This window comes from Phoca vitulina, unplaced genomic scaffold (assembly GCF_004348235.1).
Source record: "Phoca vitulina isolate PV1807 unplaced genomic scaffold, GSC_HSeal_1.0 scaffold14, whole genome shotgun sequence".
NCBI classification, from domain to species: domain Eukaryota; kingdom Metazoa; phylum Chordata; class Mammalia; order Carnivora; family Phocidae; genus Phoca; species Phoca vitulina.
Genome location: NW_022589717.1, coordinates 21,546,373 through 21,563,542, shown reverse-complemented (window position 1 = coordinate 21,563,542; position 17,170 = coordinate 21,546,373). Strand labels below are relative to the sequence as shown.

The following is a 17,170-nucleotide window of genomic DNA, read 5'->3' as shown; positions in this document are numbered from 1 at the left end:
TAATACATTTTCTAAGCATTAGCGTGAAAGAATACAGCATTGTGGAAATAGTTTTTTAAGTTACCTTCTCTTACACTAAAAGGCATAGTGACAACACCATAAGCACTTGGTACGCCATATAAACAGCAGATGAAGTCAGAGAGATAGTCTAATACACTTAGATCATGCTCCACCACAATGATATATCTGCAAATCAATATAGATTTTTATTTTTAAATGTAACATAACATATAATGAAATTAAAATTATATCTAATTACAATTTAAACTCTTAGAACAGTGTAAATGTCAGAAAAACAGATACGTTAAAAAAAATTAAATGTAGAGACAATACTAAACAAAAGCCTTAAAACATTTTCTTTAAAATAAGACTCATTATCTTCCATTTCAAATTGTTTTCCTAAACTAAAAGGAAGGGGGAAAAAATTAGCAGGAAACAATTTATGGATACATGAAATAAATGTGTTTTGCCAATAAAGAACACATTTTTAAATAAACTTTACCAAGCAGAAACAGTTACAATAGATTTAAATCTGATGTAGCCTAAACTATTACGCTATTCATCTTACAGATTAAGCCCTTCTAGTTGTCCTGTCCCATATGCTAGCTGTAGAAGGGGATGCAGAGAATAGTATGACAGGAAGCTTAACTGGAGAATTTTCAATTTAGCTGGGGAAAACAAGGGATAGACACAAAACATTACCAAAAAACCTACACAGCCAAGTATGTTCTCTAGATATAAAATCCAGTGAAGGTCAGAAAGGAAAAAGGTGTGTACTGGAGTACTATATAAGTGGGATGGGACAGGACATGACTTTTGAAGTGGTAGGTAACAGTACTGCTAGTGTACAAACTACCAGGCGAAAAACAGTCATGAAACTTTTATGCAGCACTTTATTCCTATTCAAGTTAGTTCAAAATGTTAAAAAAGCAATGTCCTACAGACACCTCAAATTCCAACTTAATTTGTTTCCTGTACAAATATTCTCCATATTTGTATTAATGGAATCGTTACTCCTGTAAAAAAAAAAACAACTAATTTTATTCCCAATGACATACTGTTTAAATTGTCAAGTCTGTCAACTCTTTCTCAACAATGTCTTGTGTGTTCATTTCATCCCTTTCTTTTTCTGCCTAAACTCTAGTTCAGGGTCTCAGATTTCTTTCAATATTGCTATAGACTTTTAACAAACGTCATTTTTTCCAGGTTCCCAGATATGGCTCTCAGTTGCAAATAAACAAATTAACATCCTGAGACTTGCTTTCAAGACTTTCCAAAACTTCAAGTACTATTTCTCTTCATGTATGTATAAGGCACACTGAAAAATGGATCTTTCATTGTTTCCTAATCAATCCATTTTTCCATTTCTATGTGTCTAAGAGACTGTTTCTTCGCCTAAATGGTCTCTTGTCTAAATCCTTACCTGTTGAAATCTTACTCAACCCTGTAAGGTCCATCACAAATTCTACCTACTGTAGGAAACACCTCTCCTAATATGCAAATGAGCTTTCCCCAACTCTTGACCCTTTCTAATTCTGAATTGATACTTGGATTTTATTATTTTTGAGTATTTCTACAACTTGTCCCTAAATTTTATCAAGTGAGACTATATAGTACATTTTAGCACCTCTATGATTTTTAGTCTTGTGATATGTACCAAAGAGATGTTTAGTAAGTTTGCTGAATGACAAAATGAAGAATTTGGACTTATGCTAGTTGGCAATGGGGGAAAATGGTAGGTTCTTAAATAGCATTGTCCAGTAGAACTTTCTATGGTTATGAAAATGTTCTAGTGTCCATATATGGTAGCAAGTAGCTACTTGGAATGTGGAGCACATGGAATGTGTGAGTAGTCTGACTGAAGGAATGAATTTTTAATTTCAATTAAAATTAAAATAGCAACATATGGCTAGAGGATACGAATAAAAGAATAAGAAAAAAACATTTTAGATTAATCTGGCAAGAAGAACCAGACTTTTTAAAGGAGGCTATTAAGCAATCTAGGTATCAGGTGATAAATGAAAAAAAAAAAAAAAATAGGGACAATTTTAATTATGAAAAGAAAATATTAAAAAGAAAAGTTTTCGGGGTGTCTGGGTGGCTCAGTTGGTTAAACGTCTGCCTTCAGCTCATGTCATGATCCCAGGGTCCTGGGATCAAACCCTGCATCTGACTCCCTGCTCAGGAGGGAGTCTGCTTCTCCCTTTCCCACTCCCCCTGCTTGTGCTCTATCAAATAAATAAAAATCTTAAAAAAAAATTCTTTTTTCCTACCACATTGGTAGTAAGAAGCATCAATAAAAATGGCAAATCACGTAAGTGAGCCAATACTCATCCTGCCTTGGTATCTTTGTTGGCAATGTTCCATTATCTGGAATAACTGTCTACTTTTTACCATTAAAATTTTCATGACTCAGTGTAAGGCAGCATAGTATCATCTAGGGGCTTTTAATTTGCTTTGAAAAGAAGAAAAAAACCAGGTCACACCTTCTGATATCGCTACCTTTAGGTGGAGCTTACACAGAGGTCCAAAATGTAAAAAAGATTCAGGTGAGCCACTCTATTTTCTGAGGGTTTGGAAAGCAACAAATCTGCAACATAATGAGAAATCTATGCTGTGAAATTCCTACAATTTTGGGTTACCTGCTGGTTTTTAATCTTACCAAAGATGTTCTTGGAGGCCAAATGCTAAAAAATCTTGCGTATTAGTGTCCTTTCTCCAATCCATGCTCTATTTCTTGTTTTAAGGACATGATCTCTGAAATCTTTTTACAGCATTAAGACTGAACATTGCCTTGACATGTCACAGAATTTCAGGATGCACAGACTTCTTGTCACTTTTTTTCAGTCTATCACTTACAAAGATATTATTTTAATCCTTTATCTATAAATAACACCCAAGACAGTTGTGAAAATGTCTAATTCAATCATTTTCTTCACTTTGTCAATCTAATTTGTTTTGACATGTTATCACTATTACAATTATGGTTACTGCCCTCTCAAAATACAGGATTATAGTGATTTGCCTGAACATTTACATATTTTTTAAAATTTTATTTGAGAGAGAGAGAGAGAATACCAGTAAGCAGGAGTAGGGGCAGAGGGAGAAGAAGAGAATCCCAAGCAGACTCTGCTGGGTGTGGAGCCTGATGCAGCGCCCGGTCCCATGACCCTGAGATCATGACCTGAGCTGAAACCAAGAGTCGGCCACTTAACCGACTGAGCCACCCAGACGCCCCCAGAACATTTACATATTAAGATACATGTCACCTGGTTGCAAATTATTTTCCTTTTAGTTCTTTTTATTATGGTTAGGATGTTATGTGATATTTAAAAAAAAATTATGTGTGAAAATAGATATCTATGATTTTCATAATAAGGGTATATAAAAATATTTTATAAAAAGTGGCTAGGGTTGCAAACCACTGGCTTGACTGCTTGTATATTCTTTTCTTTACCAGACTGTGAAGTCTTTGAATACTGGGACTACACGTTATATTCTTATATTCCTTAAAGAGTCTATCATAATGTCCAGGCCTACATATGAAGTGAAAATTATAGCTACTCTTTGGCTCAACTAACAACGTCTCTTTATCACTGATATTTTAAGTTTTATTTCAAAGTATATATGTGGATCATTTGTACCTTTAGCCATGACCTTGCCATGGCTTTATTTCTCAGACTCCTATTAAAATATATGTAAATAGTCTTCTCATTCCATTCTCTAAACCTCCCTCTGAACTCAATCTGAGTTCAACCTCATTCTCACTCTGCTGCATTCTGGTAACTTGCACAGATCAACTTTTCAGGTTTCTAATGCTCTTTTCTGCTGTCCCTAACCTGTCTGAGCTGTCCACTGAGCTTTTAATGTCACAGGTGCACTTTCAATATCTAAATCTGTTTGTGTTTTTTGAATATTTACCTGTTGCCTTTTCATGGTACCATATTTCTACGATTTTGTATCCTTTTATGTTTTTTATTTTAGATACTATTATTTTATAGTTTCTTTGAGAATGTCACCTGAGACATTCTTAAAGGTCTAGTCCTGTTGTCTGTTGTGCCTACTGATTAATTTGCAGATGGTTTCCTAGTATTATTTGGATCATGAGTCTTTTCTTGTAGGAATCCTGTATGACTAACTAGGGTTGAGGGCATATCCCTGCAAAGTGGTTTTGTATTTGCTTCTGCTAGGTACCATAGGACTAAATTCTAGGACCCTCTTTTTATGTTACTTTCTTACTGTGATGAGTTTAGACTCCCTGATTATATAAATTTTAATTCCATATCCATGTGAGCTGCTGGTCAATGAATATATTTGAAGGGGAGCCATCCCTCTACTCTCAATGAGCTCAGTGAATGAGATATATGCTTCCTTGACATCTTCACATGCTTGTGTTTTGCTGACAAAGCAGTTCTTTGAGAGTCCTGGCATTTTATGTGATACTCCAATACACAAGGCTTTGTTTCCTGCTCACGAGTGGTTGTTAAAGCCCAAGACCTATTACAGATGAGCAACATCCCTCAGGAAACCCGTATCTTGGTCTCTTCTCTTTATGGTTCTCTCTTTGGTTTTTACCCTAGGGATTTCTCCTGCATTCTTATATTGGCTGTGTATTTAATCAGTCACTGATAGAAAGAGGCATAGAAAATGCTACACAGGAAAAGATCCCTGGGTTTTGGCCACAGCTTTGCCATGTAGTAAATTTGTAACCTAGAACAAATAACCACCATTTCTGACCTTAAACTTCTTCATCTACAAAATGGGAACACCACCTAAGGAGTCTAACAACAAGATTACTATGAGGCTCAAAGGAGAGAATGGATTTAAAATTTCTGCAAATTACAAAAGTACCCCATAAACACAGGGTGTTGTGATTACTTAACGGGTTAAGAACTCTCTGGAGTTCAGTAAGATCCTAAACAACCAGAACTGGTGATCCTTATAATGTTCTAAATTTTGTGTGTCTGAGTGACTTCTCCATTTGAGGCTCTGGTAAAAGCTAATGACCTGCCTCCCAGAAATCCATACAGAGATGCCAGAACTTTCGTATCATTTCAGAGTATCTCTAGGCTACCTGGAGACAGGCATGGTAGTAAATAAATCTTGCATTAAGACCCTCTGTTCTAGATAGAGGAAGGTAATTTCAAGTGGTAGCTCTAAATAACTGAAACAGAAAACATACACATGTATATGACATTGCTGATCCCAGTGTTTAATCTTTAGAAATTTGTATAACTCCCCAATTAAAATAAGAGAGACATATACCAAATCTGTACTTACCTATCTGGATTTATTAGAGATCGTATAGTGATAGCAGCCTTTAAACGCTGCTTGACATCTAGGTAACTAGAAGGTTCATCAAACATGAAACTATGAAAAAGAAAAGCAAATATAATAATTTGCAAGACATATAATTCTCTTACATGATATTTTAAATCCCTGTAATATAGTTTCTGATTTAACAACAATCCCCTCTTACACTAAAGAGGAGTCCACTGCAGGAGGGTAAGAACTTCTGTACTCTGTTCAAAAGTAAAAAGATGAAAAAAAATTATGAAAGCAGGGCTGCATGTCAAGCCTGGGGAGAGACTCTCAGCTTAGGCTAACTTACACATTATTATCTCCTCATGAAAGATATTCTGATATAGTCTGAAGTAATTCAGAGAGGTTTCTCTTGATTAGCTAAAATCAGATGCATTAAAACAAGTAAGTTTTTGAAAAGGAGGGCACCGCAGAGAATTATAGAATACTTTGTGCAAAAGACCTAGCCTGCATTGGATGCCAGAGTAGAAATGTGGAAAAAGATGGGAGCAAAAAGTATCTGGGAGAGGCACCAGAAAGTAGGAAGCAAACTCCTTCTTCCTTTCTCTCTGTCTCACATGGCATGCCACCCTTTTTAGGGTAACCTAAAAGACCTCATATTCTACTTGAGGTATTTAAAAAAACTTGTTGGCCTGGTTGTTTAAAAAAAAAATCTTTTTATGTGTAAATATAGTGTAAATAATAAGCAACTGATTGTATTAAAAAGTGCTGCAACCTGTAAGTTGTAAAGTACTTATCTAAATAAATGAGTTAGTCTCCCCTTGCGGGAATAACAGGGAATGGGCAATGGGTGCACAACTGCTTCCATATCTTACCTCAAAAGTAGAACCTTAGATATTATTTCTGTTAATTTCTCTCAAAAGCACGGCTTTATTAGCAGTATTATAAATAAAAACTCTAAAAGAATGATTAAGATATACAAAAGGTGTAAAGCAACCTACATATCAGCTTTCTGTATGCAAACGACAGCACAAGCAAATCTCTGCAACTCTCCTCCTGAAAGATCTTCAACATTTCGTTCTTTTAGATGGGTTAAATCTACAAAGAACATAGAGGCACTGTGTTCAATGTTCTAAGTTTTATTTTACCTTTCTAGGCAAAATGTATATTGTACATCATTCTGAGTGTGAATGATATCTCAGTTGAAAATTGTGTTAACAAAGAATGTAAATACAACAATTACTAGAAATTTTCCCATTTATTTCAGCAATCTATATAAAAGGTATCTGTCTTTATGAGTTAAGTTCAGGGCCTATTAAAACATATACACAAAATAAACACTTACCAAGCTGTTGACATACAATTGCTTGTGTCTTTGTTTCATCCTTTCGGTCCAAAATAGACCCCACTGTCCCCTGTCGTAATATACCAGAAATAGTTAACTACTATTTTTCTTCAATATTACAATGAGTTACAAAGTAAACCACGTTTAGTTTGATACATCTCTGGTACCTCCACAAATATGTATAACACATAAATTCCTCCTAAAGAGTAACTGACCTTTGCAGCCTTGGGAATCTGGTCTACATACTGAGGTTTGATAATGGCTTTTAAGTCATCTTCTAGAATCTTGGTAAAGTAATTTTGCAATTCAGATCCACGGAAGTAAGTCAAAATTTCTTGCCAATCAGGTGGATCCTAGAAATATAATTATCTGAATTTAATAATACACAATAATGCAAAAAGGATGACTTATACAGTTGACTCCTGAACAATATGGGTGAATTTTTTTTGATAATTACAGTAAAGTACCGTAAATATATTTTCTCTTCCTTATGATTTACTCAATAACATCTTTTCTCTAGCTGACTTTACCATAAGAATACAGTATATAATACATATATGAAATGTGTAATTGACGGTTCTTGCTAAGGCTTCTAATCAACAGTAGGCTATTAATAGTTAAGTTTTTGGGAAGTCAAAAGTTATATACAGACTTTCAAACGTATGTGTGGGGGTCAGCACAAATAACACCCGCACTTTGGTTCAAGGGTCAACTTTATATCCAAATAGAATCCTCTGGCATCTAAAGTTTAGATGGCTAACAGTTTAAGGAAACTCAGATTTGTCAGTTAAGAGCATTAACAGATCTTAATTAAAAAGGAGTTTCATCTATATATAGTTTCTCAGCATTAATGAATGAATAATGTTGAAAATAAGGATATTAAAAAAAATTATATCCTCTCCTTCAAAGTCGCATAAAACTGACCTAAAGTATTCATATTCATAAGGTGGTATACATACGTCATACTTTCCAAGATTTGGCTTTTGCTTTCCTGCTAAAATTTTTAAAGCAGTTGACTTTCCAATTCCATTAGTTCCAACTAATCCCAAAACTTCACCTGGACGAGGAATAGGCAACCTGTCATAAGTATACAAAAAAAAAATAAAACAGGACTTAGGTAGAAAAAGCTACATAATATTAGGATCATGTATTTTAATGCACGTGCACTCCACACACATCCATTAATAAGCTAAGAGATATATGCCAGATATTATTGGCTATTAGAAAAAAAAACAGCCAAGATTAACTAAACCGTTAATTGTTAGAAATGCATCCATGACCAATATTACTCCAAATTTTATTTTTCAATTTTCATTCAAGTCCATTCTAAAGTAATTCTCCTTTACATATAAGGCTAAGTTTTAATGTATGACCAAATGCTTTGGTACGAAATTGCATAGCAAGTGCAACCTCACACTGTTTTTTTTTTTTTTTTTTGGCCTGCCATTTACTTACAAGGAGAAAAGTGCCACATGAACCAGAAATATTCCACTTCATTCTCCCTGTTGCAGTAGGCTCTTTAAAGCTGGCAGGTTGAGAAACACCTTTTTATTAGTAAATCTAGACTCCCAGATTCAAAATATCAGTGTTCAGCGTAATATTCTCTGTAGATGAGATTAATGGATAGAGAATAAGTTCCCTTAAAAGTTATTTTGGGGATAAGGGTATTATTAACAATAGTGATTCTCAACCTCACTTGTATATTTGAATCACCTGGGAGCTTTTACAACTTACTGAGGTCTAGATTCTGTATCTGGGGATATGATGTAATTCAACGGGGCTGAAACCGAGGTATTAGTTTAAAAAAAAAAAAAATCCCAGGTAATTCTGTTAGCCAGAATGAACCACTGACATATACAGTTTGATTCTGTATGATGTTATAGTTTTGCATTTCTCTTTAGTGGATGGTTAATATCTTTTCCCATTTTTATATTTCTCTGAAAATTCCAAATGTATTTTACTTTTGACCGAAGGAAAGAGGAATGTTGACTTGAAAATATACCTGTGAAGTTTGAAGGCATTGGCACAATATCGATGTGTTGTTTCTTTTTCCAAGTTGCTTGGTAAATTGACAATTGATAAGGCGCCAAAGGGGCATTTCTGTTATTTAAAGTAAAGAATTTTGTGTTAATTTCTAGAAATACACATATGACTGGGGCGCCTGGGTGGCTCAGTCGGTTAAGCATCCGACTCTTGATTTCGGCTCAGGTCATGATCTCAGGATCGTGGGATAGAGCCCCATTGAGGTTCCACATTAAATGGGGAGTCTGCTTGAGATTTTCTTCCTCTGCCCTCCCCCCACTCACGTGCGCTCTCTCTAAAATAAATGAATACATCTTTTTAAAAAAAACATATCTATATGACTAAAATGGATACATTAAGAATTTTTTATAAGCAATCTTCCAAATGTAGGAATTATGGGTCGCCTGGCTGGCTCAGCTGGGAAAGCATGCGACTCTTGATCTTGGGGTCATGAGTTCAAGCCCAACACTGGCTGTAGATATTAAAAAAAAACTTAAAAAAAAAAACAAAACCCACCCAAATGTGGGAATTTCACAAAGATATAAAATATTGCTTCACTTTCTTATTTACTTAAAAAATAAAAGTTGGGGTGCCTGGGTGGCTCAGTCGTTAAGCGTCTGCCTTCGGCTCAGGTCATGATCCCAGGGTCCTGGGATCGAGTCCCACATCGGGCTCCCTGCTCAGCGGGAAGCCTGCTTCTCCCTCTCCCACTCCCCCTGCTTGTGTCCCCTCTCTCGCTGTGTCTCTGTCAAATAAATAAAATCTTTTTAAAATAAATAAATAAATAAAAGTTAAGTTCTTTGAAGGCAAGAAACATATTAGCTAATTTTCTCCCTTAGTGACTGGCATATTTTTAGACTTCTAATATGTTTTTAATACTTACTGAAAAACCTTACAAAAATTGAGGGTTTTTTTTCCCCTCTCTGTGTTTTTTAACATTATTAGATGAAGCTAAGAGGCAAGATAAAACACGGTTACTGAGTATACCATTCCATATTCAGTTGATGACAGATGCCCTCTCACTACTTCCTTCTTCCTGTCTTTGTGTGCTTTCTTTTCTACTTTGTAGAGTCCTTTAAGGTCTTTATGGTTAAGGTTTAGTCCTTTATGGATTGTACCTTTTTTGGGTCTATTTATGTCCCATCATCAGCTAGCATAATATTTGCACAGAGCAAGGATTAATGTCTTTCCATTGTGGTTTTTAACCATCTCATATGAAAAAGATGCTTTATATTCCAATTGAGTAAATTCACATTAAAAAAATTAATTCATTAATTAATTCAAATAACAGTTTATTATCAATCAGATAAATGTCCAAGAAACAAGAATGGCAAGAACTGGAAGGTTATTTAAGAGCATCAATGTGACTAGAAAAATTTCTCAGAGAAACTTATAAAGGTACATCCAAAGAATAAAACCCCAGATTAGAGATCTGTTTAGCAGAACGGTTCAAAGATCTGAGGGGATCAATTCAAAAGTCTCTGTAGATAAAGATTTCAGTGAATTCCCATTTTATAAGTTATAAGAACACAGAGAATTAAAAAAAAAACAACTCTTGTATTCTAACAATGTAATACCACCCTCTAACCAAAACTATTAATTCTTCTTCACACAAGATAGTTTTCTGCCAATGGAGTTACCTCCATTTACAGAAATTTTCTATTATTGTATCAATGTACATAAAATGTTTATAGGCTGCAAAGTAATCTAAGCTTCTTTAAATCTACAAGAAAAAAAATCCATACTGTTTCATCTATGAGGTACATTTTGTAAGTATCTTAGGGCTCAAGGGGTATATACTACCCCCACCCCCAAACAGATTCATCACTGATGTCTTTTATCTTTTCAGCCACTGAAGTATACCCCAAAATTTGGGATCTCATTTTTCTATAGCAATAAAGAAGAAAACAGAGTAGAAGATAATATATTGTTCAAAATCAGATCTCCAGCACCCGCAACACTGACAGGCATGTAACAAGAGATTAGTAAATGTTTGCTGGCAGGAGTGTTTCCTGATTATATTTTTAAAACAAGAGAAAACACTTTTAGATACCAACGAAATCTTTCTGGATACTTAACTAAGGATTCAGAAACAAATGTAAAATACACATAAGCCTTATTAGAATCAGTTAACAGGGTGGTATCCATACTCTGGTAAAGTTCCTTTCTAAAAATATTATCTACAAATAAAAATACCTAAATTAAGAATTTAACGTACTGGTTCTTAAATATTGTTTATTAACTAAATTTGGAAATCTTTCATTTTAAAGTTAAAAGCCCTAACCAAACTATTCAATGAAATAAAAACTAACTGAGGTATTTTGAAAAATTACACTACTGTGATAACTGCAACAGAAGAAATGTATAATATAGCAAAAGCATTTAAGGATTAGGTTAAATTCAAACAATTTTGGCTGTATGCATTTAGGTATGATTTAAAGTTAAATACAGACTTGAAGGAACTGCATGTAATATGACTCACACTTTTTGTATTTACATTTCCAAGTACTTGTAAAGACATGGGAAAGAATGTCCTCATAAAAGGGTGAGGAAAAAAAAGGGTGAAAAAAGAGAAATTAATTTTGGTTGGAAATGGCTTTCCAAAGTTGAGTACGGCAAGGATAACTTTTACATAGGGTGGTTTAGTTACTTCAAAAAGCAACAATATTAAATATTAGATTATTGACAGAACACCATTTTCCTAAATTTACATTTTTAATTCACTGCTTTACATTTTGCTTCTTTAAAAATAGTTATAATGTACTCAGAATTTTCTGACTACTTCAGGTTCCAAATTTGATCCCATAAATAAAATATCACTTACCTTAATACAAATACCACAACCAATACAAAGGGTTTCAGAAATCCATGCTATTTTGCTCTGGGGTGTAACCTCTATGCATAATTTTCCTGGCAAAGAAAAAGAGAGTTACGTTATTTTCCTTGGCATTCTAATTTTCTGAACATTGTTATTTAGTTAATTCTGGTTCCAAATCTCCATACAGAAGCAGATTTTCAAAAACAAAGGCCACACAAAGAAATACAATTGAGACAACATCCTAAAAAAAAATCAGTGTTTTGTGGGGATTAATTATAATTAGTATACATTAATTTACTACTGGGGAAGAAAATATGCTCATAAAACTATGGCAGATCCTGAAAGCTTTATTTTTTAATTTTTTTAAAAGTTTATTTAAGTAATCTTTACCCCCACTGTGGGGCTCAAACTCATGACCCCGGGATCAAGAGTTGCATGCTCTTCTAAGCCAGACCGGTGCTCCCATAACAGTTTTATTTTTAAGCTGTCTGACCTGAATATTTAATTCACAATATATGCCTTGGAAATGGTAATGTAGAGAAAGGAATATAATACATTAGCTACATCAGTGATACTCCGAAAAGGTATGTAGTCATCCAATATACACACGAAATTAAACTTGACATTAGGGATATTAATAATGGAATTTCTAAATAGCATGGTAGAATATAATACATGACATCTAAAGTTTCTTTTAAGATACAAAAAGCTTGGGCGCCTGGGTGGCTCAGTTGGTTAAGCGACTGCCTTCGACTCAGGTCATGATCCTGGAGTCCCAGGATCGAGTCCCACATCGGGCTCCCTGCTCAGCAGGGAGTCTGTTTCTCCCTCTGACCCTCCCCCCTCTCATGTGCTCTCTCTCTCTCTCTCATTCTCTCTCTCAAATAAATAAATAAAATCTTTAAAAAAAAAAAGATTCAAAAAGCTTACACCTCACTAATACAGTAAAAGTAACAATTATCTTAACGTAACCCTTAAAGACTACCAATAATTCCGGATTGTTTTAAATTTATTTAATCTTGAAAATATAGCAAAAGCTCAAGAATCAGCCATTCTTAGTAAGTTTTCATTCTTGCTTTTAAAAATGAGAATACTATCAAAAACAAATATATTAGGGGCGCCTGGGTGGCTCAGTCGTTAAGCGTCTGCCTTCGGCTCAGGTCGTGCTCCCAGGGTCCTGGGATCGAGCCCCGCATCTGGCTCCCTGCTCCGCAGGAAGCCTGCTTCTCCCTCTCCCCCTCCCCCTGCTTGTGTTCCCTCTCTTGCTGTGTCTCTCTCTGTCAAATAAATGGGTAAAATCTTTAAAAAACAAAACAAAACAAAACAAATATATTAGTCCTTTCTCCATGACTTAAATTATAGAACTTTTCTAGAACAGTAAGAATCTCGGTAACAAACTGATTTTATAGTCAAAACGAACTTTAAAAAATACTGATAAAAATACGTTATTCTACCATTAACAAAAAAAGATCATTTGGTCACAAAGCAGTAAAAGAAATTTAGAACAAAATCTGGTCTTATCCCTATATTTTAAAGAAACTAATAGGAAAAAAGTATATGCCTAGAGAACTATGAAGCCAATTTATTTCTTTTAACCTTCTCTTATCTTTAAATGATCCACAGAACAGCTTACCCATTCGAACCACAGGGCAACTCTTTTTGCACTCCTGCCGACATTTCTTAGGTTTACATTTGTCATGGTTGACGATAGCAATTCTTGTTAATTTATCCGCCATAATTCTAAGAAAGTAAGAATATCCAGCTCTTCTATTAAGGAAAAATTAACAAAATTATGGCACAGTCATGCAATTAGTTAAGAGAAATGAGTCACAGGCATTAAATTATCACTATATTCAGATATGATTATCTGGAACTACTAAAAAAAAACTAGTAAAAGTAATTAAATAATTTAGTAAGGATGAAAAAACAAAATTTTACATATATACTACTAATCAGAAGATTCACATAAAAAAGAAAAAACATCATTTTCAGTGGTCACAATAAAGAAAAGATCTAGGAATCAAGTTAACAAAAGTATATACATGTGAGGAAACTTTCAAACCATAACTGAGAAACATAAAAGACCTGAACAAACAGAATGACATACTGTCTCAATTTTTATAATATAGAATAGTCAATAGAATAGTCAATACCAGAGATTTCAGCCTTCCTCAAATTTACACATTTAATCCAATTTCAAAGAAAAAAAAAACCAGACAAACCAAAATGAAAGCTCTTATGCAAAAAGAATGGCTAGGAAAAGGAAAAAGAATAAAGGGGATGGGGAAACTATACTTGATGGACAAAAATGATATAATGTCTCCTAACTAATACTGATACCAGTGTGAGACAGTCCAATAAAACAGAATAGGAGCTGATGTGAAAAAGTAATACATAATAAAGATGTCTATTCCCTTCCTCAAATTAAGTATTACTTCATGTCTTATTGGACTATTAATGATGCTACTAATGTAAGTTATTATTAAGGTTGTGACCATGATGTTGATTAAGGGGAAAAAATTAAAACTGCATTTCTCTGGGAATTTGTAATATGGCCAAGATGAATTTTATGCTAATAGCATTAATATGAAAAGAAAACTAAGGAACCGTAAGTATAGACTGTGCTCACTTTTAAAGCTTTTATAAGTCTTAATAATTAACAGTGCCATCAATTATGCAACTAAGGTCAAAGTGAACTTAAAAATCTTCTATAATATTGGACTTAGTGACAGACATCAATTTTCTCAGAATAGTAATTAAAGTAAATAATTCCAAAAACTATCTTAAAATTCCAGGTTATTCCAGTATATAATGGCAGAACCTGAAGCCAAAAGACTACCCACTGACAAAGACAATCTGTTGGCCTTTTCTATCAAGGACTGTGATAATCAATTCTTTTTTTTTTTTGACTGACTGCTTCCCTTTGTAGACCTCTGTCTTTCTCACACGCTGCAATACCATTAGGCTTGGAGAGGGATAAGAGAGCATGTTCCTCAGTGTTGCTCCCAGACTATCTTATCTCTCCCTCCTCACTAAAAAGTCAGCTTTTGCCTCTAGATCATCCAACTGCTTTAGTCATTCACTGACCATCAGATCACTCCCTTCCATTGGAGGACTTCTGCCCTTGGCTAATTTTCACTCTCTCTTTTACAGCTCCTGTCATAATTCTTGATTTCAGTATGTTCATAGATGATCTTTCTATTAATAGCCTGTCTTCTTAGTTCAGTAACCTCTCTCCTCCAGTGATCTTTCTTTCACCCTCCCTCAACCCCTCATTCCTTTGGTGAAATCCCTGACCTTCTTATTACCAATAACTGCAATCCTTTTATAACCTCCATTTCAAATACCCCATTCTCCAACCACCACTCCTATCTTTTCAGTTTACCCCTGTTGTACCCAACAATCCAACAACCCTTTGAACTCCCCCATTCCCTAGACCTATTGTCATTATCTCTTGATTCTACCACATTTCCACTGTCCCTCAGCTCTTGTATCTTCATGTCCCTCTGTACTAGCTAAAATTTTCTTGTCAATCATTTATACCCTTAACTACAATCCTGGTTACATACAACTCTTCACCTGCACACATAAAGCTGAAAATGGGTAGACAAAAAAGCAAAGCCATGCTGACTAGTGTCATCTCATGTGAACCCTTATGCCAACCAGCAATCACATTATATATATTTCCACAGTGAAGTCTACTTGCACACTAAAAGACATCTGCTAAGGGGAATATTCTAACAATTCTCTCTCCTGTCTTTCATATCATCAGTTATTCTTTCCATTGGCTCGTTCCTATCAGCATTCAAACATTCTATTATCTGACCCTAACTTTTCCCATTGCTTTCTTTCTCCTTCCTTTTATAGCAAGACTACTTGAAAGAGTTGCCTACGGTCAGTGTTCCAAATTTCTATGTATTTTTTCTGGACTCCATTTCAGACTTTAGTGCCCATCATCCCATCAAAACAATTTATCAGGTCATTGCTACTCTATACATGGGTAAAACAATTAGTTAATTAACAGTTCTTAATTTACCTGAACACTTACTGCATCTGACACAAATTATGACTTTTTCCTAAAGATAGAAACCCTTTCTTAACTTGGTTCTGGGACACAGCACTAATCTAGTTTCCCTCCTATTTTCTTGGTCACTTCTCATCATCTTCTAGGCTACTGAAAGTTGAGAAGTGCTCTAATACTTGGTCACATTTTTTATTTATATTCATTCTCTAAGGTATTCTATTCTGATCTCATGGCTTTACATCCTATTTATATGCTGCTAACTCCCAAATTTCTCTCTCTAGCCAGGATACCTCTCCTAACCTTAAACTTGTATATCTATCTACCGACTACCCAACATCTCTTCCTGAAGGTCTAACATACATCTCCCAAATTGAATTCCTGATGTCCCCACCAAAATTTGCTTCTCTAGCAGTCTTGCCCATTCTGTTAAATGACAACTCCAATCTTCCATTTACTCAAGCCAAAATCCTTGAAGTTATCTTTTACATGCCACAACAGCAAATTCTGTCCAATCTACCTTCATAAATCTGACCATTTCTCATCACTCTGGTCTAAGCCACCATTATTTCTTATCGGCCTTACTCTAATAGCTCCCTATCAGGTCTCTCTGCTTTACTCTTACCTCCTTCTACTCTGACTCTTGACAGTTCCTTCTCACTGCAGAAGTCAGGATGATCCTTTTTAAGTGTAAGCCAGGATCATGTCACTCCTCTACTTAAAGTCCTGCAATGGCTTCCCTACTCATTCTGAGTAAAAGCCAAAGTCCTTAAAATAATGAATGAGGTACTGATCAGCCTCTATTACTTTCTGATGTCATCTCCAACTACTCTAGCTCTTGTTCATTTTGCTCCAGCCATACTGGCTCCTTGCTATTCTTAGCACACGTCAAACATGTTCTTGCTTTAGGGCCCTGACATTTTCTATTCCCTCTGCCTGTAATGCTATTCCCCCTAGTGAGTTACAAGGCTCACTACTTCAAGTCTTTAATATTTATTTCTTAGCCTTTTCTAACTATACTACCAAAAAATACACCCAACTGCTTTTCTGTTTTCTTCTTTCCTGATTTGCTTATTCTCTTTAGCTCTTTCTACTATACTGCACAGCATATATTTCATATGTGTGTGTACATATGGTTTATGTACATATTTATCTTGTGTATATACATGTATTTATATACTCTTTCTCTCTACACACAGTATTTTTCCCACCCCAAGTAAAAGATACTCCATCATGAGGGCAGGGATTTTTTGTCTGTTCAGCCCAGTGGCTAAACTAGTGCCTAGCACATCATAAAAGGTCAGATATTTCTGCTGAATAAATGAGAAAATGAATTTAGATATAGTAAATAATTTCTTATAGGTTATAGTGACTTCAGAAATACTGTCAATACTTCATAGTAACAGCTATCCACTAAAGTATATACTGGAAAAAAAAAAAATCACCCAAGAGGACACTAAGTATTTATGTAATAAACGGAATTATGGAAACTAAGAGATCCACTCTACCCCCTTAAAACTTTTAAAAACTGATCCAGTTTTCATAAAGACTAGAAGAGAAAGAAATTAAATGACTTCTGAATTGCTACAAAAAAGCTTTCACTCTAAGTGACAATTCCCTGAAAAGTGAAGTCTTTAGTTATTAAAATACAGCTGGACACCATACAAATTACCTGGTGAATGAATGTCATGAAGTCCCTTCT

General features: G+C 34.8%; 1 protein-coding gene across 3 annotated transcripts in view; it reads right to left on the bottom strand.

Annotated features, from left to right (window-relative positions):
• Positions 1 to 17,170, bottom strand: part of ABCE1 (ATP binding cassette subfamily E member 1) — a 31,556-nt gene that overhangs the window by 12,360 nt on the left and 2,026 nt on the right. For 2 of the 3 annotated variants that reach the window (XM_032412921.1, XM_032412923.1), the window contains exons 2-10: positions 13,081 to 13,214; positions 11,454 to 11,539; positions 8,610 to 8,707; positions 7,567 to 7,684; positions 6,823 to 6,960; positions 6,608 to 6,677; positions 6,264 to 6,360; positions 5,281 to 5,370; positions 65 to 186 (exon numbers count right to left, since the gene is read on the bottom strand). In XM_032412921.1, coding sequence (XP_032268812.1) covers positions 65 to 186; positions 5,281 to 5,370; positions 6,264 to 6,360; positions 6,608 to 6,677; positions 6,823 to 6,960; positions 7,567 to 7,684; positions 8,610 to 8,707; positions 11,454 to 11,539; positions 13,081 to 13,183 — 922 coding nt within the window. In that variant the 5' untranslated portion in view covers positions 13,184 to 13,214. The remainder of the gene's footprint in view (positions 1 to 64; positions 187 to 5,280; positions 5,371 to 6,263; positions 6,361 to 6,607; positions 6,678 to 6,822; positions 6,961 to 7,566; positions 7,685 to 8,609; positions 8,708 to 11,453; positions 11,540 to 13,080; positions 13,215 to 17,170) is intronic. The other variant, XM_032412922.1, reaches the window with a different exon arrangement.